Raw genomic sequence first — 23385 nt, 5'->3', positions numbered from 1 at the left:
TTCTTAATAAAATTCACATTCATCAGAGCACTAAAATACAGTATGGAGCATGCAGGAAGCACTTAATGAATGCTTGCTGCAAATCAAATACACGAAAGGAGTGATAATCCAAGCGAAATAATCCAACCTAAAAACAAGCCACTTTTATGTGCATAAAAAGTGCAAGCTTTCCTTAAAATAATTCATTCTAAAATGAGGGGAAGAATCTGGAATTGAAAAAGCAGGAACACACTTTTTTTCCTATTCAGTAAGTAATCAAGAATGGTTAAGTCTAGGTGTCCTGTATCCCTCAGCACTTTGGGTTTCTCAAGCTTCTCTTTTGACCTTGCTGAAATAAGGCGATTTAATTTCGACTTAGCCGAAATTCATTTCATTTTCCTGGCTCACAAGAGGGATGTATTCAGTAAAATTCGTGCTGCCACAGCTCTCACACGGTCAGTCCTGCCCAGACACACGCGCCGTAAGGGCGCCACCAGACAGCAGAGACGAGCAAAAGTGAGGTTCTGTCCCCCGGCCCAGTGAGGCACAGCCCCATCTCCACCACAGACAGGACGTGCACTGACCGTGACACCCCAGCCACACCTGGCTCAGAGCTCCCTGGGCCATCTTCCCAGGGCGGGACCAAAGGCACATTCTTCCAGGTAGGACCACCTCTGGTCTCTGGAGACACGTGGGAACTCCGCTCTGGTCTACCTGGGTCTCAAAGGGCCCCAGGTGAGAGTTCAGGGGTTGGGGCAAGCCGACGGTCACCTGCTGGCCCGATCACCTGTGTACACTTCAGTGCTGTCCGTGGTCACGCAAGCACGGGGACATATGGTGAAACGCGAGGGTGGGGAGGCAGTGTCTGCTTTGGGTTGGTGGAAGGATGCTGCTGAGGAGCACAAGAGGGCTGGGCGTGCGCAGTGAGAGCGGAGCAGGGAGAGGTTCCCAAGTCAACCGTGGGCGAGCGACGGGGCATCGCGTGTGAGGCGAGATGCTGCCGCAGCCACATCAGAAATTCCCTGAAACACTGCTGAACGACGCTACTTATCTGCCTTGCCTTGGATGACAGTCACAACGTAAAAATCCCCAGGGTCACCCCGTGTTAGAAGCCAGCTTCTCCTGGCTAGCTGCTCCTAAACATGCCTTCCTCTGGCTGCATCTTCGCCATTTTGTCATGAAAACAAAATGCCTGCCTTCAGCCCAGTGCCTGGGCTTCACTTACCAACACCGTCTCCACGAAAACCTAATGAAAAAGTAATAAAAGTGATGTATGGTTTATTAATATTCACACTGCCTCCCACTGGCCCGCCAGCATTAGAGGGGGAGGCTGCTGGCAGCCGGTTCTCTGGGAACAGTGGTCCCTTGTCATCAGAGTGCCCATCACTGCAGCGGTTCCAGAGCGAAGGGGGAGACCTAAACATCACTGAACGGCCATCGAGAGGTCCAAAGACACCTTCATCACTGGCCAGCGGGGTGGCCTTGGGGGGTGGGGTCGTCGCACACCACCTCTTGGGGCCACCCCAACCATGAAACGGAGCTGATAATGTCAACCCAGTTACCTGACGTCACTGCTACCGGGAGGGAAACCTCTGTACGCTCGACGCAGAAATGGATCTATCTGAGCTTGAGGATGTTAGAAAGTTTTCTGAGAGCCCGGAGAAGAGCACAGAACCAGAACAAACCAGAGCTGTCGTACTGAATGACTTACGGGACAGACGATTTGTTACAGCCAACACAAACTTCTGAGAGGAGAAAGAGTATGCTCATGGGAAAACTGTTGGGACTTCCCTGGTGGTCTGGGGGTTAAGACTTCGCCTTCCAACACAGTGGATGTGGGTTCAATCCCTGGGATCCCTGTTCGGGGAGCTAAGATCCTGTGTGTGCCTCACTGCCAAAAAACCAAAACATAAAGCAGAAGTAATATTGTAACAAATTTAATAAAGACTTTAAAAATGGGCCACATTATTAAAAAAAAAAAAAAAAAGGAGAAAACTCTAGGGAAGGAAGATTTACAAAAATAGTCACCAATATCCCCCAAAAAAGATGGTAAAAATTTACCCCAAATGATGGGGCAGCATGACTGGGGAGTGAAACAGCTATAAAAACAAGAGTTTAGTGAAATCTTCTGCCATTTAAGACAGCTTGACTTTGACCATAGTAATTTTTAATTTTCCTTACTGGATTCTTCCTGATAGAGGGGTCTACTTCTGGATTCATCATGGCACACTGCCTGGCTTATGACAGGTATCCAATAACTGCTTCCTGAATGAAGGGGGAAAGAAAAGCCGCAGACTTAGAGAAGACCAGACCTATTATAAACGTGGGAGAACCGGCCAGGAGGGAAAAGCGTATTGCAGGGCAGCAGACACCAAGGCAAGGAGTCTTGGTGTAAAGGATGTTTGTGGAACTTCGGTTGGTTTTGTGGATGGTAGGTGCGGAAAAAGCAAATACGTAAATATACATGTGAAAGTGAAAGTCACTCAGTTGTGTCCGACTCTTTGCAACCCCATGGACTATATAGTCCACGGAATTCTCCAGGCCAGAATAATGGAGTGGGCAGCCTTTCCCTTCTCCAGGGGATCTTTCCCAACCCAGGGATTGAACCCAGGTTTCCCGCATTGCAGGTGGATTCTTTACCAGCTGAGCCACAGGGAAGCTCAAGAATACTGGAGTGGGTTACCTTCTCCAGCGGATCTTCCTGACCCAGAAATTGAACCAGGGGGTCTCCTGCATTGCAGGCGGATTCTTTACCAGCTGAGCTACCAGAGAAGCCTTCTAAAGGTTTGGCCCACTTTAATTTAAGGTTCCAATTCTCACATAATCCAAAGAATATGTCCCATTCACTAGCTAACGAGCAATAAAGTGAATCTTCCCATCTGGGAATAAAAACTTCATCAACCTTAATCTCTTTTTTTCTTAAAGAGTGGCATTTTGTCTCACAAATCCTGCTCATGGTGCCAATTAATGTTTTGCTGAAAGTTTTCACTTTGGTCTCAGGTTGAAAGGATTTGTTAACTGTACATGTTAACATATGTATGTGTTTACATTTAACATTTACATATTAAAAATATGTATATATTTAACACATGTTAAATATACATGTGGTTAGATGCAAATTTGTCTTTCATCCAAAGGCTAGTGAGAATAAAATTTAACTATCTACGTGGCAATCTGGGGTGGGGGTGGGTGAAAAGCAAAGTTTTTACTAGGGAAGACAGCTGATGTGAAAACAAATAAAACCCAGGTACTCTGCACTTCCTCTAAAGGGCAGGGCCAAGAAAGGGTGTGACACAGAAGAGGCAGAGATCTAAGGAAGGGCGGAAAGGGCCAGATGGGAGGCAAGCACGAAAGGAAGGGACCTGTGTCTCCCTGGGGTACTCATTTCTCAGGGGACACACTCTCAGTGGTTTCCTCTTCAGAGAAGTTGACGTTTCTGCGCATTTCCACAGGCCAGGCCCTGCATGAGTGGATTCATTTAATCCTCATGCTTTTCTAAGACAGTGTTGTTGTCCCTGATGTAGGAATTAGGAAGGTTAAATAACCTGCCCAAGGACACAGTCTGGAAGCTGCAGAACTAGAATTTCATTTCAGGTTTGCCAGCTCTAAAAATCAGCAATACCATATACTTTAGGCATACTAAAAGTGTCATAAACAAAGGTCTTTTTTTCTTTTTTTAAGACCAAGATTAGTCTCCCTCATAAGATAGACCAAGCGAGGGAGAGAGAGAGACAGAGACAGAGAGAGCAGGAGAGAGCAAGGCAGGCAGGCAGCCCGGCTCTAGGACCCCCGGCTCACTGCTCATGCTGCACAGCAGCACCGACTTCCGCTTTTATACCCCGAGTGTCTGATGCCCTCAAACAGTAAAGATCAAGCTGTTCCTGGGACTTCCCTGATGGTTCAGTGGCTAAGACTCCACACTCCCAGCGTAGGGTGCCCAGGTTCGATTCCTAGTCGGGGAACTAGACCCTACATGTCACAACTAAAGATCCTGCATGCTGCAACTAAATCACGGCTCAGCCAAATAAATAATGAAAAAAAAAAAAAAAATCAAAGCTGTTCCTTTTCTTGCCAAGTCAAAGAAAAAATATATACTTCAGTGTTTCGGCCCAGCACCAGAAAAGTATAAATGAACCTAAAAAATCTGCTTTTGTAAGGATTTTAAAATCAGCTCCCATAGTTACCACACAAATACAGTTCTCAAAGCTACTCAGATTCAAGCTGGCATTTTTTAACAATTCTGGGTCCTAGTAAAATATCCCACTCCAACTTTTTAGCCTGAAAAACTTCCTTTCTTTTTAAAAAGTAATTTATTGAGATGAAATACACATAATATAAAATTTACCATTCTGTGGTATTTAGTATATTCACGGTGTTGTTTGGTCACTACTCCTACCCAGTTGCAAAACATTTCCATCACTCCCAAGAAAAACCTCTTCCTCATTCAGCAGTTTCACCCATTCCTCCCCACTCCCTACCCCATCAACTATTAATCTGCATTCCGTCTTTATGGGTTTATCTGCCCTGTTGCTGGGCTTCCTAGGTGGCATTAGTGGTAAAGAACCCGCCTGCCAATGCAGGAGACACAAGAGATGTGAGTCCAATCCCTGGGTCAGGAAGATCCCCTGGAGGACGGCACGGCAACCCACTCCAGGATTCTTGCTTGGAGAATCCCATGGACAGAGGAGCCTGGTGGGCTACAGTCCATGGGGTTGCAAAGAGTCAAACATGACTGAAGCAACTTAGCATACTGTTCATATAAAGAGAATCACACAACGCTCGACTGCTTGTGTCTGGCTCGTCTCACTCAGCACAGTGTTTTGGATATACACCCATGCTCCAGTGTGTGTGTCAGTACCTCTTTCCTCTTTACAGCTGACTATTAATAATATTCTGTTGTGGGGATACACCACAATCTGTTTAAACATTCATCCCCTACTGGACATTGGGGCTGTTTCCACCTGCGGGCTACTGTGAATAATGCTGCTATGAACATATAAGCATTTGTCTGAGTATCTGCTTTCAGTTCCTCTGGAATAATTCTACGTTTACAATTTTGAGGAACTGCCAAATATTTCTATAGTGGCTGTGCCATTTTATTTGACCACTAGCAATGTATGAAGACTCCTGAAATAGTTCTTTTAAACATATCTAATTTATTAAAAAAAAGCCCTGAAACGATTATTAATGCTGACCTTTGCGGCTATGAACAGCTTAGGGAATTTATGTAACAGCTTTCCTTTAACAGTTCTTATGAAATCTCTAATCCTCAACCCTCTCCCCTAAGTATGGAAGAATATGTTAATCACCAGAACCCTCAAGACATTAACAATCTAGCTAGTTGCCCAGGACTAATACCTAGGACACAATTACAAAACAAACATAAGTCCAAAAGTTACATCAAATGCAAAGAGGCATAAAATACAGATTTTTAAATGCAACAAGAATTTATAGCAGACAAGGGAGAGACGCACTGGAGAGCAAAGTGACTAAAGACAGATGAATAGAGAAATGAAGTCTAAGACCTTGAAGAACGCGGGTATAATAAATAAGAAACACAATAAGCTCTGGCTTCCATCCAATGGCCGCCTTAAGGACTGGGGGTGTGGGGTGGGGTGCTCTGCTCTGTTACTGCAGGGCAGCTTGGGCAGCAAGCACCCTGAGACCCAGAGGAAGAGCTGGGCTCTTCCACCTCCCTGGCCAGCACCTGGCACAATCTCATTTCCCAGGGGCGGTAGGGAACAAATCCCCTGCAGAAGAGCACCCCCCACCACCTGCTAAGAAAGGCGAGGTTGTCACGTTTCGTTAGAAATGTTCAATTTCTGTGGCAAAACAAACCCAGCAATTCTCATGCTGTGCAGGCAAAATTGCAAGTATTTAAGTGTGGTGAGTCTGGATGACTAGATGGAAGGAAGGATCCCATGAATATGTACAAGGTCCCTCCCCGCTTAGGCTGTGGGTGCCTTCCTTCCACAGCAAGAAGTTAGATTTTTGTGCGGAGGGACCCTTCACCACAACTCAGGCCTGTTTACATTTTTCAGTGTAAACCCTAGGGGCCAAGGCTGACCTGCCCCCGAAGGCACGGAGGGGGCGAGGCGCCGGCGTGCGGCACACCTCCAAACGACGCGCACGTGCACTGCAGCTGCGCGCCTGCACCGCGCTCTCCCACCCAGACTCATTCATTTCCGAACGGGAGCGGATGTCTTCCTGTCCTGCGTGTCAAGGATGCTGCGTTTCACTAACACCAGGACAGGGAGGGAACAACAAACAAAAGCAAGTAGTATGCAAATATGAGTGTCGGGTGCCGAACTAAGCAGGTGCCTCCCAATGTGGCGGGAAAACCAATCGTGGCTCCGCGGTCCCTCCAGAGGAGAGTGAGGAGGACAGGAGCCAGGACAGGAGGCCGCTCACATCAAATACATTCCTGGGGCTGCGTGCAGACCGGATCTGTGCCTCTGCATCGGAGGTTGTTCTAGGTTTCTTGGCTGGTGGGGGCGGGGCGCGCAGGGGCGGGGCAGGGGGGGAGGTGGGCGGCGCCTCAACCAGGGCAGGAATTGCCAGGACAGAGTGGGACATGCAAGCTGCACCTGTGGGGCTAGTCACCAACATGTGGGTGACCCCTAACAAGGCACTGACCACACAGTGAGATGGTGACAACGCTGCCAGAGCCACCCTTGGTGTTATGGTCACATAAAGCCATGTCCCTGGGGCGAAGAAAATGCAAGCCGTCACCATAACCAAAGGCCCAGGCAAATACAGGCTGTTAGCTCCCACCCAGACAGGGTCTGGAGACTTGGCACTCCCGCTGATTTCTTTGATGGCTTCATGTTCCTGAGACTTCCGTCCAAATGGGTGTGTTCCTAAGAGATGCTCTTTCCAGAGAAGCTGTGGCTCATCCCCCAAAGCTGGGGAGTGGGAGGGTGGGGGGTGTGTCCGCACTGGGTCTGCAGCCTCACACACACACAGATGTTTGACACCCCTTGCTGAACAGAGCTTGTAAAGTAAAGCAATGAGATGAAGATACGGGTCTTTCTATACAAACCATGACACAGAATACCAACTGGGAAAAGTTGGGGAAAATGCTAATGGCTCATTTTCAGGAAAAAAAAAAAATCTATCTTCGATCTTACTATTTCTGTCCGCACCAGCAGAAACCTCATTTGGGTCCACATGGCCCCAAACTCAGAAGTAACATGAGTACATTTCTTGCAGGGGCAGCAAAGCAATTAACTGGTAACACTCTGAGAGCCGAGGTCTCGCTTAATCGTGTCTCCAGAGTCTATGTATGGCGGTGCCTGAGACGTCCCACCACTGCTGATGTACCTGGATTAGTATGGGAGTACCTTAGGAGCACAGGTAGAAGAAAAGAAGAAAAAGGAAAAGCCAGGGATAGAAAGGAAAGGCCAGGCATGGTTAGAAATAGTAAGACAGTGATGGTCTGCACTATGCCCGAAGCTCACAGGGCTGTGTGAGGCTAAGCACAGAGGGGTAAACTCACAGACCTTCCAGGTGCCCGCGGCCCAGTGTGCTACGTCACCTGGTCCAACTAAGGAGATGGCATGTCAGGGAGGCGAGGAGACCCACCAGGAGTCACACGGTAGGCGGGACACTGAGACCGGATCTCTGTCTCCATCTCACCTCCCTAGATGTGCCAGCGGTGGCTGGTCATGCCAGCTCCCTGGAACATGGGTTGTTAACATCAGCCCTGGTTCTATCACGGGGTCTAAGGGCCAGACTCTGGTCCCAGGAAGTGTATAATTTCCTTGGAGGTCAAATAGACAAGTGAATAACATGCCAGGTTAATCAATGTCTGAATGTTTCCAGAGGAAGAGATTATTTCTGGTTGTGGTGGGTCTGGCACTTGGCTTCCACAAGAGGAGTGGGACAGGGCTAGGTTTCAGGGTCTGGGTGTTGGGGAAGGTGGGGAGGGACGCTAGGCTGAGGGAGTGGGGTGGGCTCACACAGGTGCTGAGGGTGCGGGTAGGGGGCAAGGGAGAAGCTGGGGCCTTGGAACAGGACTTGGGATTCTGAACCAGGACATCGGAAACAGAGGAAGGGACACGGAATCAAGGAAGGAGCCATGGGGGGCATCTTCTGAGAAGAAAAGGACAACATGGAAGGGCAAGCAAGGATGCCCCGTGCTCCCTGGAACTGGCACAGAGGGAGAGAGAGGCCCAGGAAACGGCAGGGCTGGCCACGAGCTCAGATCTGCAAACAGACGGACCTCCCACTGCAGGAAAGTCACAGAGAACCCGTCTTCAACCGGCCCCTCAGAGCTGCAGAGGGCGCAGTGGAATGACATTTACATGCTGCGGATGCTCCTGTTTCTCCCAAGGAAACGAGTGAAAAGTTCCTGTCAGTGGGGCGGGAACGGAAGGGCCCGTGGCTCTGGGCCCAGCGTGTGGCCTTGGGCCATGGCCCAGTCACTGGGGTGCGTGGCCCAGGTCATGCTGCTGGGAACCGGCTTCATCAGGCCCGGGATCACTGCTGGGGACAGGGGCCCCTCTCCAAGGCCCATCACTCAGAACGCACCCAGCAGAACCCACTGCTTCCAAGATGGCGCACAGGTGCCCTCTCTTTGAGGGGATAAAAGACCCTTCCTACAAAACCAGCCACCCCTCGGTGAAAAGCCAATGTCTCCACAGGTGGGAGGCCTGCCGTTGGGAAAAGCTTGGATTTTAGGAAAGCTACTTGATCGAAAACGATGTTGCTTCACTCCCGGGTTTGCTGGCCAAGGCCATGATGAGGTAAGAGCCAAGGGCAGGGCCCTGCAGGCACAGTAAGGCCGGATGACCAGATTCCACAAAGTCTTCGTCTTCTTTCTGGACTCTGAGATTTCAGAGGTAACAGTCCCTCACGTCTCTGTTTCTAGCGGTCACTGTCCTTCACTTTTAGAGGACAAGTCCATGAACCACACGTGGAACAGCACATGTAAAGAAACGTTGGGACAGAAACACTTCCGTCATCAGCAGCTGTTTATTCCCCAGAGTTGTTTTCACAGTTCCCTGGGCCGGCCGTTTCCAGTAATGACTGTTGCCCTACTGGCCATCCTGTTACAGGATGGACAAAGATATCTCTTTTACCCAAACACAACGCAACACAACAAAAACAGGAAGAGAAACGACACAAGATAAAGTTTAAGGGTTTAATATAACAGTTTCCTTGGAGATCTTTAGGGGTAAATAGATTCTAAATGTTCACTCAGAATTTAAAAAATTTTCTGTGTAAGTTCTATGAGTTTTAGCCCGTCACCATCTTGACAGTCGGGACACTGAGCCATGCCACCTCCCAAAGGTCTCCCTGCTGTGAATATTTACCTTTTACAATGACAACATCTGACTCTCGGTGCCAGAGCTATTTCTATTCTGAGGGTTCACACTTAGTGCATTTTTATTTGCCAATATAAGTTCTAATTTACAAAGAGAAGAAGACTGGAAATTCTTCAGGGGAGGTCAGTGGATGGTAAATAAACACTACCCACGGTCTCTCCCTCATGTTCTGGCCAAAATACTCATTTTTACGGTTAATAATGACATAAACTAAGTTGTGACTGGAGGGTACATTTCTGCAGCCACACGAAGCCGGATCTGAAGGGATGGCAAACATGGAGACCAGCCTACTTCCTGCCACTGAACCGCACAGCCTAACACACATACACCAAGCACAGCCACACACCCCCACCTGCCAACACTTAATCACATATATAATACACACTAACACACATGCCACACACAATACACCCCCCACATATACAACACACAGACACATACAACATATACCAACACACACACACCCCAACACCCACACAGCCCCACCTACCAACACCCGTCATATACACAGTACACAGTAACAATATGCCAAACGTAATACACACTTCGTATGTACAACACAGAGACATATACAACATATACCAACACACACATACCAACACACCTCCCACATAACAACACATATCACATATACAACACACCAACCACACATCACATATACAACACACATCAACACACATTCACACATCGAAAACACGCAGATTACATACATACACCAACACACATTTACACATCCAAACACTCACGTCATAAACATACAACATTCACACACACACACACATCCCTTCAGGGAGTCCCTGAGCAGAGTCTTGCCTATGACTCTAGTCTTGGCCCCTGGACCTTTCTGATGTTGGCAGAGATGGAGAGTGGAGGCAGGAAGCACGGCAGGTGGCAGATGCACTGTAACTTCCTGAGGCTTGTGTGCCCGGCTCCCCACCGCCCTGAGGTTTTGGTACATGGCTCCCCACCACCCTGAGGCTCATGTACCCCAGTCAAGCAGAAGGTCCGAATAGCAGCGGCTGTTTGCGAGCAGCAAATGCGAGCAGCGGCAGAGGGTGCCAGGCCCGTGCCCTCAAGTCGAGAATGCTGCGCCTGTGTCTCTCCTGACTCAAAAGAGCTGTCGCTCCTCTCCTCAAACACTGACCCCTTCACCGCTGCACGGGACACTGTCTCTTCCTGACACCAAATGAGCCCACCAAACACACTCCTGTAGCGCCTGCTGAATGTGAAGGAGGTGCTGGGCCTCCACGTGTATAAGGGATGATAACGACGCGTGACCCCAAGGAGTGTGGGGATGTTGACAGCTAACAATGATACCAGGTCAAAGAAAACAGATGCTAAGCCACAGGCACATAAACCAGCAAGGGGGCCCAACAGGGAGTGTGACGGTTACTAATGGTCGAGGCAAGGTGCACACGGGTGAGCCACACACCAGCCATCTGGTTTGGTTGGTCCCTAGAACAACCTCAAGAACTGCTGTCATATTTCTTGTAAGAAAAAGAACAGGGAGCCTCAGAGAGGTTTGGGAACTCACCTGGAGTCACACAGCTATAATGCAGCAGATCTGGAATTCACACCCAGGTCTCTGCCAATAGAGTGAGGATGGTAAGAATGACGACAGTGATGCTAACAGTAGCAGCAGGAAAAGTAGTAAGAGCAGCCAGCATGGGCTGAGTGCTTGCTATGTGCCAGGCACACACTGAGCGGTGGGTGATTTACTTTATCCTCTATGGGAGAGCTCTGTACACTCAGCTCCTAAGGAAGAAGACAAAGTTACAGGGCCTGCGACGAGCATGTTCGGAACATCTCACGAAACAGGAAGCAGAGACGGGGTCAGCGGCCTGGAGGACGGCACTGTCTCCACACGCACAAGGCTCCCTGGTCAGGTCGTGCTGCGCTCGGCCCCTTCTTTGTGCTGGGAAGTCATTTCTAATTTTCTGTAAAGGCGTAATGGGACATGACAGATGCTGGCTGATTTCCGGGAACTAATCTGTTAAAAGCAGTCAGCTGTCCTCGGGTTTCAAATTGAACCCTCACAGGTGGAAAGGCAAGATGGAATGAATGTTTTTGGTGAGATGTGTCTGCTCCCCAAAAGGCTGATTAAGCAGACCCGTATGATCCAGGTTTCGGGGGTGCTGGATGCCATGCCCAAGGTTTAGGGCAACGGTGAAAGGACTTGTAGGAAGAGGCTACAAGAAGCTGGGCACGTGGGGGGTCTCCGCTGTGTAACAATGTGAGTTGAGCTATAAACATACGAGGCCACTGAAACCATCTATCCATCCATCTATTCATTCCTTCGTCCATTCATTTGGCCAGCTGGTCACCAGCCCATTTGACACAGGTGCCTCGGGGACCAGCACCTACATCAGCTACTGAGCACCAATGGAAAGAACCCGCCTCCCCCTCACCCCACTGCTTCTACAGACACATGCTTCAGGCACCTCCCCCTGCGCAGGTATCTCGCTCTGAGAGCCTGGCCCATCTTGCATGTCTAGCCAGCAGGCTGGGCAGATCAAAAGGCAGTGGGGTGGAGGCAAGATTCATTCTTTCTTTTTTTTTTTTTGAGCTTTTAAGTCAGATTCTCCAACTCTTCCAAAACCAAAATCTGGAGTTCAGTTCCGAATTCTTAGCCTCTAATACTTAAATTTGTCCACAAAGGCATTTCGCCTATATTCCCTTTCTATTTAAAAATGCCACACTTGTAGTTGGCGAGGAGGACAAAGCGGATCCCTGGGCAGGGGCTGGAGCTCACACTTTCATGGTTCCTGGTGCCCATGTCATGTTTCCCGCTGATCTCGGCCACAGTCACGTGGTCTGTTCTGCCTCATGGGCTCCCCTGTGTCTGCTCAAGCCCACCCAGACCTCGAACAAGCTCAGCCCACACAAAGGCACAGGACAGTCAATGCCCCTGAGGGCCCTCGGTCTCGGGGTGAGGAGCCTCAGAACCCCAGCCTCCCCTTGCCTGGGGCAAGATCCCTGAGGCCTATAGCAGGCCCCTAACTCCTCATGGAATCATCCCCTGCCCCCAGCTTCTTGAGGTCTTCTCCCACACAGACGTGTAGCACCCCAGCCCTGCCTTGGGCTCTGCTTTGGGGAGCTAACCCATGACAATTGCTTCTGGAATGTCAATATCTCCATCTCTACCCAGGAACGAGGGCCAGGGGCCAACACTCAACACCGAGAGCCCAGCTCCTCCATCCGGCTTTAAGGCCCTGTGAGCCAGCAGCTGATGGAACCAAGGGAGGAAGGGAAGTCCATATTGGAGCTGCCCTGCGGAGGCTGAGGCTGGGCGTTCCTTCCTCCTCTGGAAGCCTGGTGAGGGGATGCAGGAGGATGGCCGGGTCTGTCCCAGCTGTGAGGCAGAGATCCACTGCTTGGGGGGACCAAGGACAGGTGGGAGGTGGGGCGGCATTCACTGGGGAGGGCACCCAGGACTCAGAAGACATGAGTGGCACCCAGGGAGACCAGACAGAGCCATTCAAAGGCGATGCACTCTGCCTTCTGGGTTTAACAAGACATCTGCGCCGGGGCGGACCAGGACAGTGGAGCCCGACGCACCCCCACTGCCTCCCCGGGGGACAGCTCACTCCGTGACAGGCTTGGGGGTAGAGCTGCATAGCTGAGGGCACTCCTACTCGCCTCTTGAAACCTCAGCACAAAGCACAGGGTCTGGCACATCTTCGGAATTCAAAAAATTACTTGTCGGATCCAGAAATGAGGATTACGGCTTCAAACCCAGCTGTGGCTACGGGGACAGTTCAGTAACTGGCTGTAAATGCTACATTGATTGCAGATTATGCAGACAGCCATGTGTATTAATGTCTCTGCCATGCATTAATGCTTCCCCACGCCCACCCACCCCCATTACAACCCCCTCCCAAGCACCCACTTGTCAGTTTACCAACCCACATAAACCCCTCCTGTCCCATGCGTCAACTATTTTTGGATCTTCACTGTCACCACCATTGAAGCAGAAAGGGTCTGACCACAAGGAATCTAACAACTGGGCCCCGAAGGAGGGGCTGTCAGCCACTGAGGTGAAAGGTCAACGGTTCCATGCCAGGCTGTCAACAGTGGCCCCACGGCTCCCATTTTGACGGGGCAAGTAGTAACGCCCTCTGTGGGGTGACGGACTCTGGGACCCAAGCCAACTTGAGCAACAGTTCTCAAAGGACAAAATAATAATTTTTAAAATGTAAATAAAGAAATAAAGCAGGAGGAAACTTCTGGAGGTGATAGATCTGTTTAGGGCACTAACTGCGGTGATAGTTTTACCTCCAAACTCATCAAGTTGTACATATTAAACATGTAAGGCTTTTTGTATGTCAGTCATACAATGGCAACCCACTCCAGTATTCTTGCCTGGAGAATCCCAGGGATGGGGGAGCCTGGTGGGCTGCCATCTATGGGGTCGCACAGAGTCGGACACGACTGAAGCAACTTAGCAGCAGCAGCGGCATACCTCAATAAAGTGGCTTAAAAAAAAAAAGAATGAGCTGCAGAGCTTGTTTAAATCATCCTGCCCCATACCCAGAAAGCCTGTTTCTTAGATCTGTTTTGCAACCCAGGAATCTCCATTTTTAACAGGCACCTGGTTGGTACTGCGGAAGAAGGGTCCTTCAATCACACTTTGAAACGACTGGTTCGTACTCTGAGCTCAGGAGTGGTTCCAGCCCTACCAGCCTCAGGTTTGCGGACGTGTGGATGGTAGTTCTGCAGCAAGGCAGACAACTGGGTCAAGTTTCCGGGGCATCAACACTGCTTTTGCACCTGGGCCCTTGGCCTCCAGGGTCACTCTGGGTGGCTCATGTGATCTGTGAATGTATGTGGCTTCTCAGTGTCTGTGAAGTTGTGTGTATGTGTCCTTCTCCCTGTGGTGGGCATCCGTGTACATCAGCATCTTTGCTAGGGTTGAGAGCTAGCTTCTATCACCAAGACGCTCACAAGCACACCCAGGTGTGCGTAAGTCATGTGTGGGCTTATATTGTGGCATCCGGGTTTATTTGCGTGACTGTGCACGTGTGTGTGTGTGTGTAAGAAGGACTACAACACTGGGGTAGAGATACACTCAAAAAAAACCAGAGGGGTTCTCACTTAAGTTCATACTAAAGCAAAATCCAATTTCAAATTATTTCACCACACAACTCAAGGTCTGAGACAAAAGCAAGGAAAAACTAAAGATAACCTAACAGCCCAGATAACTTATTGATTACTTCTCCTCAGAAAGGAGATTGCAACTCTAAAAGCTTCCACATATTTATAAACCACCTCCTTCATTTGGGTGACTGAGACTGCCAGTAGGTTGAAGCTGTCACTCAATGTTCTCAAGGGTGAACTAGCACCCTTTCCTGTTGCATCTGCTGGTAACGAAAGACAAATTAGCTGAAAAGCCAATGCCTGCAGTTGCTTTCAGAGCTCTTCTTTTCAATCAAACCTAACTCCTACTCAAGAATCTTTTACACTTTTTAATCTGCACAAGCTTTGCAGTTTTGGAAACTTATTTTTATGGCTTTATTAAGTTTTGCCCCTTTTTTGAAGTGACTTAAGGCCTTTTGGAAGATCCTGTGTTCCCTGTTGATGGGGAGGAGGTGATGGCGGGTCCCCAGTGTGAACTAATGAGATCAAGGTCAGCCCACAGGAGAGGAAACTGTCCCCTGGCCAAGGACGAAGCCCTGGTCATAATGGGATCCAGACGCGGGAGTGGGGATGGCTCACAGTGGATATTCTATCAATACACCGACTCAGGGGAACACAGTCAGCTGGGGACCCACAGGGCCAGGACTGGAGCTGAGATCTCTCAACTCTCCTCCCAGAGCCTGTTACTTGATAGCACTGGTGGGACTTGAAACCAGGTTCTGGAGGCCAGAGCCTTACAACTGTGCCTTAGGGAAAGCAGAGTCCATGAACAAAAGACAGCAAACCAAACCAACCAACCTATTTCCTCTAGCCAACTCTGCAATCACAATACCAGAATGTAAAAGCATTAAAAATGTTCACAGGAATTTCCCTGGGTGTCCAGTGGTTAAGAACCTGCTTTCCTGCAGAGGATACAGGTTTGCTCCCTTGTCAGTGGAAGTAGTGACAGACTTTATTTTCTTGGGCTTCAAAATCACTGCGGATGGTGACCGCAGCCATGAAATTAAAAGATGTTTGCTCCTTGGAAGAGAAGCCATGACAAACCTAGACAGTGTATTAGAAAGCAGAGATACCACTTTGCCGACATAGGTCTGTATAGTCAGAGCTATGGTTTTTCCTGTCGTCATGTACAGATGTGAGAGTTGGACTATAAAGAAGGCTGAGTGCTGAAGAATTGATACTTTTGAATTGTGGTACTGGAGAAGACTCTTGAAGGTCCTTTGGACAGCAAGGAGATCAAACCAGTCAATCCTAAAGGAATTCAACCCTGAATATTCATTGGAAGGACTGATGCTGAAGCTCCAATATTTCGGCCACCTGATGTGAAGAGCTGACTCACTGGAAAAGACTCTGACATTAGGAAAGGTTGAAAGCAAAAGGAGAAGGGGGTGGCAGAGGATGAAATGGTTGGATAGCATCACCGACTCAATGGACATGAGTTTGAGCAAACTTCGGGAGACAGTGGACAGAGGAGCCTGGTATGCTGTAGTCCATAGGGTTGCAAAGAGTCAGACATGACTTAGTGACTGAACACCAACAAGAGGAACTAAGATCCCACATGCTCAAGAACAAAAGAAGCCCTGCACTGCAAAGAAGACCCAGAGCAGCCAAAAAAAACATGTTCACATTTATACTGGTGGGGGTGGGGGAATTCCCATTATAATCTATGGCCTCTTCCCTTTATTCATAAATAACCACTGTTGTCTCCTGGCCTCTGCGTTTTCCCAAACGTTTTCCTGCCATTTCAATTGATTAACTTCACTAATATTCTTAATGTCCCTGAATTATTCCTTTGTTAAATCCAAGCCCCTGAAGCCTCAATCAAAATTCTCCACTGTCTGGATTCTCTCACCTAACCCTTCCTTTCCAACCCAGGCCCCCAACTACCTGCAGATGTCATGTTGTTTCCCCACCTCCACCATATTCGCTTATTTATTCCAGTCTCTGTGCCTCTCAGGCTGCTCCCCACCCCCATCTCACATTTCCTTTAAGACAGACCTCAACAGTCCTTCAATATATAGCTGCGCTCTATAAATCTTCCCTATTAACCCATCTTGCAAAATCTTTCATTGACTTTGAATCTCTTTTACTGGTTTTTCTCATCACGGGTTCCCTAGAGTCTCAATGAATATCTGCTGAGTGATCAAACATTTGCAATATCAAAGTATCAGAATTACACTCCAGGCAATCTGCTTGTGTCTTTTAATCTCCTCAGAGAAACCATAAACTCCTCCAGATTGGAACTCTTGTGTCTTATCTCTCCCACCCTTCAGTGCATCCACCACAGGACAGACGGTAGGCACCCAATGAACCTGTGATGAGTTGAACCGAATTAAAATGTATCTCCGCCCCCAATTTTAAGATAGTGTCTGAAACCTTTTGAACCAGGCAAAAAAGGTTAGATTATTCTGAAGGAAAAGACTACTGGCCATTTTTTACATCCTAAGTTTTTATACACACCTCCCCCCTACTTCTTTGGTCCTGGTAATAGTCTTAAGTATTTCAAATGAAATCTAGACAAGAGTATTTTGAACAGCTTGGAGCAGAAGCAAACAAACAAAAATTCACACATTTTAATCACTATCTCCTGCCTGAATGGCATGTCTTTTTGTTTTTCCTGGGTAGAGCTTAATATTTAGTCTTGTTTTCAGTCTGCTGGTCACACTGACAGTGGAAATATCCAAGCATCAACTTATTGCTTGCTCCAAAAAAAAAAGAAAAATAACTGGTATCGATATAGAATCAAATGCAGTAGTCCCTCCCCCTTAATCATAGTCAACCTCAATCCAAAAACATTAAGTGAAAAATTCCAGAAACGAACAATTCTTAAGTTTTAAATTGCTTGCTATTCTGAGGAGCATGATAAAATCTCATCAAGTTCCAGTCTATCCCAGCCAGGACGGGAATCTTCCCTTCGCTCAGCATGTTCTGCCCGTGAGCCCCCAGTAGACTCTCCTGGTAGCCAACTCGACGATCAGACTGACTGTGGTATGGCAGTGCCTGTGTTCAAGTAGCCCTTATTTTACTTAATAACAGCCCCAAAGCGCAAAAGTAGTGATGCTGGGAATTCAGAGATACCAAAGAGAAGCCATAAAGAGCTTCTTTTAAGTGAAAAGGTGAAAGTTCTCCATTTAATAAGGAAAGAAAAAAGGTATGCTGAGGTTACTAAGATCTACGTTAAGAATGTTGTTGTTTAGTCACTAAGTCATATCTGAGTCTTAGCAACCCCATGGAGTGTATGTAGTCCAATAGACTCCTCTGTCCGTTTCCCCAACCCAGGGATCGACCCCAATTCTCCTGCAATTCTCCTGTATCTCCTGCACTGGCAGGTGGATTCTTTACCACTGAGTCACCAGGGAAGCCTCTGGGTTGGGGAGATCCCCTGGAGAAGGTAATGGCAATCCACTCTAGTATTCTTCCCTGAGAAACCCCAAGGACAGAGGAGTCTGGTGGGCTACAGTCCATGGGGTTGCAAAGAGTTGGACATGACTGAGGACTAAGCACTGAGGATTGCTGTGCTCGATTTTTAATAAACATGAATGAAGCCAGTATTCTTCACTAAATGGCATCAAGTTAATAAAATAATAAAAGCCTGAGCATCTTGACTCTGCTGCAGTTCACCCTAAATTCAGGCCAAGACCCAGGAAGAAGTGGCCTCTGGCATCCTGGTCTGGCACCCCCAAGTGCAGAGGGACAATGGCGGCAGGGAGCTGGCCACAGCACTGAATATCCCTCAGACGGGCAGGTAAGCCTACATGATGCCACCCAGACTGCACATTGAGAAAAGGGCACTTTCAAGAGAACGCCTGCCATCCCAGTCCTGCCCAACCACCTCCTCATGCCCTCCCCTGGGGTCCGCAAGCCCAGGCTCCCTTCCGCAGCTGCCACAGCACCAGGCTCACAGCCTCCTTCTTTGCCTGGCTCCGGGGCTGCAGGTCCGACAGCTGACCACAGAGGCTTAAGAAGCAGGTGAGTGGAGAGGAACCGGGTGAGCAATACAGATCCACCCCTCCAGAAACCCAGGGGACATGGACGTGAGGCTCTTCCCTGGATGCTCAAGAAGGGATGGGGGGATGGTGATGGATGCAACAGGTGGAATGGCTTGCAAACCTGTTTGAGTCAGGACTGAGATAAGGGAGGTGGGGGACCATGGGGATGCCTGTCTCGTGGCCACAGATCATCCAGGGGAGGGGGTGTGAGGTCATGGATGGAGACCCAAGGGTGAGGGCCGGGCTGGGTCAGGAGACCCTGGGGTGAGGGCACCTGTGCAGATCTGGCCAGGTGGAGGGGTGGGCAGATGGGCAGACAAGGTGGGGACGCGCCAGGACAGCCTCAGAATGGGTTGATGGGCTGGCTGTGCCCATGTGCCCGGGACAGAGGGGTGAGCAGAAAGTGTGGGCACCCTTCGGGGCTGGGCCCACAGGGCCTGGGCACGATAAGGTCGAGGGATTCAGGTTTCACCGCCCACGTGTCAACCTCCTAAATGTGTTGTCAGCCCTCATCTTCTCGTGGGGGTTTTAGTTTCATTTCTTGCCAAACTCCACGAGTCTTGGACCGTTCAAACATTCCCTCAAGCGCAGCCCACTGCCATCTCCCAGAACAGACTCACTTGTTCCTGTTCCTATCCAAGCCCTGAGCACCCACCACATGCTGGACTCAGAGCAAGCACCCAAGTCATGTCCTGGCTCCACTGTCCACCAGCCCCACATGGCTGGTGCCCAGACCCACCCAGTTTACGGGTCAGGAACAAGGCAACCAGCCCAGCCACACACTTTAGTGAATAGAGAAACAAGGCCTCTCTGACCCGAGCCAGGGCTCTCATCTGGGTCCCTCCTGAGCAGCGGCTCTCAACCCTGGCTGCGTGCTGAGAGCCCCAGGACGGCCCTGACAATCACCTGTGCAGGATACCTCCCCCAGAGATGTCCATTCAGCTTGTGGGGACTGGGACCTAAATCAGGTGTTTTTTGTTTTTTTTTAAAGCTCTGTCCACCCGCTTGTGACTTTGACATGGAGGCAAGGGTGGGAAGCTGTATACTACAGACTTCAGGATGGTGAGGGCCTTGCCCCTGCTCTCCTGGCTGTGCTCCCGTCCCCAGCGCTGTGCCTAGCTCATGATAGAAGTGAAATAAATCTTTGTTGAGTGAAGGAATGGAAGTTTCACATTTTCCCACCAAGGGTGTTACAATCCTTCATCTTCCTGACCCCAAACCTGGAGTTCTCCCATCACCAGAGCAGGCGGCCTGGTCCCCAGGCTACAGACCCTCCCCCTGGACTCCTCCTCCTACAGGGACATAGGGCCACCTTCTCAGAGCATCACTTTCATCCCATTACCCTCTGTTGCTCAAATGCGTTGGCGCTTACTCCACGTTTACAGACGCAACTGCAACCCCTTAGTCTGGTAGCTAAGACCCCAGCATCCCGGGGCCAGCTTATCCTTGTGGTCAGCTCTTCCACCCCCCACGGATCCTCTGTTCTGGCCAGGTGGGCAGTCCTCCTGGTCTGCTGTGAGTCTTTTGGGGCATTTTGCTGGAGCGACTTCATCACGTGTGTCCCTCTCTCTCCTTCACCTGCATCTGGATTCTATCCGTCCATGATGACCTGACTCCCTGCCAGGCCTTTGCTCTTAGCCCCAGCCCCACCCTGCCAGGAATACCTCCCAAGTCTGAACGTCTACGCCAAGAATCTTACTTGGCTCTGTTTTCAAGTGACTTCTAATCACTGTTTCAAAGTGCAAATGTCCTAATTTCCTGAGTAAATCATGACCACCGAGAGCAGCAATTTTATCTCCCCAGCAGCGACCAACACGGCACATGCTTTGTGAATGCCTCTGGGCATTCAGCATCTCTTATCTCAGGGCACACGGCCTTACCTGTAATATCTAGACTGTAGGTAGGTGGAGCACACAGCCTTGGACACGTGACTGGCGGAACCGAAGTCAATGACCTTCACCCTGTACGGCTGTCTGGATGGATCTACCAACATGATGTTCTCCGGTTTGAGGTCGGCATGGATAAGACCTAGACTTTTCAGTTTCATCAGGGCGGTGGCCACCTGCTGGAGGACCGGGCGAATGTACTTGAGGGGCAAGGGGCTGAACTTGTTCTGCTTCAGAAAGTCATAGAGGTTCTGCTCCAGCATCTCGAACACCAAGCACGTGTGGTTCTTGTGCTGGAAGCACTCGTAGGCGCGGACGAAGTTGTAGTCATCGGCGCTCTCCGTGCTCAAGCGGGCCAGGATGCTCACCTCGATCTGACCTTGGCGGGCGTAGGACGGGTGGTTCTTCAGGATCTTGATGGCCACAATCTCATTGGTGCCCCGTTTCCAGCACTTGACCACTTGCCCGAACGTCCCTCGGCCCAGGAACTCTAAGACCTCGTATGTGTTGGTCATGGAGCACAGCACCTCATGCTGGACCAGCTGGTAATCCCCCTCGCTGTTGGAGCCGCTGTTTTTGGAGGTGGCAGTCGAGGTGGTGGCAGTGGCTACAGTGGCCCCGCTCGCATTGTTCTGAATCATGGGTGGATGCTCTTCGATGATCTGCACGCTGCTCGTGTTCTCGATCTCCTCACTCTTCCGCTTGAGTCCACATTTTTGGTAGGTGTCAAGAAGGCTCACAGTGCTGCGACGCATGAGGTTGTGCGGCCCGCCGAGGACGGGCCCGGAGACGGAAGTGCTGCTGGCTGAGGTCACGACGATGTGCCCGGTGCTTCCTGGGAAGATGATGGTCTGCTCGTACGGGAGGCTGGGGTTGGGGATGGGCAGGGAGGCGCTGACGGTCGCGGCGGCTGGCTGGGACGGTGGCGCGTTCTTGCTCGGGCCGTACACTTTGCTGTGGGAGCCGTACCCGGTCATGTCCCAGTTGGAACTCGGCTCTACTTTCAGTTTCTTCACGCTACAGAAGGCACTTGATTGAAGGGTGTGAGGGGAGAAAACTTGCACATGCGAGGCCATACCTGCGGGGGAGGAAGAGAGATGTTAGTCGTCCTCGCCTGAATGAACGTGACACAGCCCCTTGGCTTCTGACTGGCGGCGTGGGTCCTCGAGAATACTGTCTTCCCACTTCAAATAGGGGCAAAGGGGCTTCCCTGGTGGTCTGGGGGTGAAGAATCTGTCTTGCGACGCAGGGGGACACCAGTTGATCCCTGGTTGGAGAAGATCCCACATGCCGCGGAGCAACTAACCCTGTGCGTCACAACCACTGAAGCTTGCACGCCCTAGAGCCTGTGCTCCACAACCAGAGACGCCCGAGCACCGCAGCTAGAGAGGAGCCCCCGCTTGTCGCAACTTCAGAAAGCCCGCATGCAGCAACGAAGACCCAGCGCAGCCAAAAAATAAATAAATTAAAAAAAAAAAGATTGGAAAATGGAATGTATTCCACCCAGAAGCACAATCTGGCCACTAAGCCTGTGGGCCCGGGGAGTTCCGGTAGAAGACTCGTAGGGTGGGAATACGACTAAGTCTCAGAGATGGAATTAGAATACCAGAACTTAGTTCATTATGTTGGGGTTTTTTCCTAATAAATATTGTCTGCAATAGAAACAAATTCTTCCTCAGTTCTCATCGGGTGGCAAACCCAGTTAAACCTGAAGGCTGCCTCAGGTGGCCCGGTTACCTACTGTATACTTAGCTGTCTCACACGGTTGGGTACTCCCTGCCCATACACAGGCCCTGCAAATGTCAGGCTTGCTCATTTGAGGACAAAGCTTCCCACACAGGTCCAATCACAGAGCCACTCATGATCTGCTAGCTTCCGGATGAACCATAATTACCCCCTGGTGTCTTACTCACCTTAAATCATTCTGTAGGGCTGAATCGACCAGCAGTTGGTCTGACGTTTTCACTGAGATAGTCTGAATCATTTTATCAACTTTTTTTTTGGGGGGGGGGGTGGGGGGAAGGCTAGGGGGAATGGGTAGCATAATTCATGGGCTCTATTCACTCACTTTTCCTGCTAAAGTCATGTTATCAATCAATTTATCTAGAAAGTACTATTATTTCATATCAAAACCGCACCCACAATTTAAGGAACCTCAGTAATCTAGAAAACCATAACTATGGAATAGCTGTGCAATTTATAACTATGGTGATGCTGGACACAAAAATTCATAGACAACGAATTAAGGAAAAGTAACAAGGCGATGAGGAAGGGTAAGTCCTTACAGGTAAAAGCAGAAATAAACACTGCCCATCTTCTAAAGTGTAGTTAAGAAACATTTCCTATAAAAGCACACAGGAAGTGGGGCTTCTCTCAAGCACCATCGGTGTTTAGAGATCCTCGTGCATGTCTTTCTGACCCCCTAGCATTGCCTGTGGGTTATTTAACATTTTCCCTTTGACCTCATCTACCTTTTCTCTCAGCAACAACCCACTTTCCATGCTGTCCAGAAGCCTGAGGCCAGCTGCCTTGCTTTCCACCTCTATTCTCTTCATTTCAAAACATCCCTGAATTTATCTCCATCCTCCATCCTCTCTTCCATCTCTCCGGTCTCAAGAGAAGAAGGGTCTCCCTGTTCTGACGCTAAAAGTTCCCCTGATTCTCAGCCTCTCCCATTTCCTTTTGAACTCCCTCCATGACCTATTCTCTTTCAGTTTTCAATTTCTCTATGTTAACTGGATCCAAGTTCTTAGCAGGTACTTAATACAGTTTTGCCAAACGAATCAATGACAGTCTTTTTCTTCTGCCTTCACATTGTGCACATGGACACTCTCCGCTTGGAAGGGGAGTACCAGATGAATTCTTCCCTTTTGATCCTTCCCTTCTTCTCACCTGTAATCAGTGGTTGATGCTCCCTTGTCTTCAAGGCTCACTCTTTAATCCCTCTCCACCCATGCACACATACACACTGGACAGGAATGCCCTCTTAAAGGTAAACAACTTCCTAATTGCCCAATAAATGGCCTTTTTTCAGCCTCTATTCTCTTTGCTCTCTCAGCAACTGAC

The 23385-nt window shown here is 49.4% G+C and overlaps 1 protein-coding gene across 11 annotated transcripts in view; it reads right to left on the bottom strand.

Moving 5' to 3' along the window:
• HIPK2 (homeodomain interacting protein kinase 2) overlaps positions 1-23385 on the bottom strand; it is a 203939-nt gene that overhangs the window by 119718 nt on the left and 60836 nt on the right. For all 11 annotated transcript variants that reach the window (XM_086395289.1, XM_086395294.1, XM_086395296.1 and 8 more), the window contains exon 2: positions 20314-21397. In XM_086395289.1, the coding sequence (XP_086251415.1) occupies positions 20314-21397 (1084 nt within the window). The remainder of the gene's footprint in view (positions 1-20313; positions 21398-23385) is intronic.

This window comes from Bos grunniens, chromosome 4 (assembly GCF_055505025.1).
Source record: "Bos grunniens cultivar Pamir isolate PY7600 chromosome 4, Bosgru_T2T1.0, whole genome shotgun sequence".
In the NCBI taxonomy this organism is placed as follows: Eukaryota; Metazoa; Chordata; class Mammalia; order Artiodactyla; family Bovidae; genus Bos; species Bos grunniens.
The sequence above is the reverse complement of the archived record's forward strand: the minus strand, read 5'-3'. Positions and strand labels throughout refer to the sequence as shown.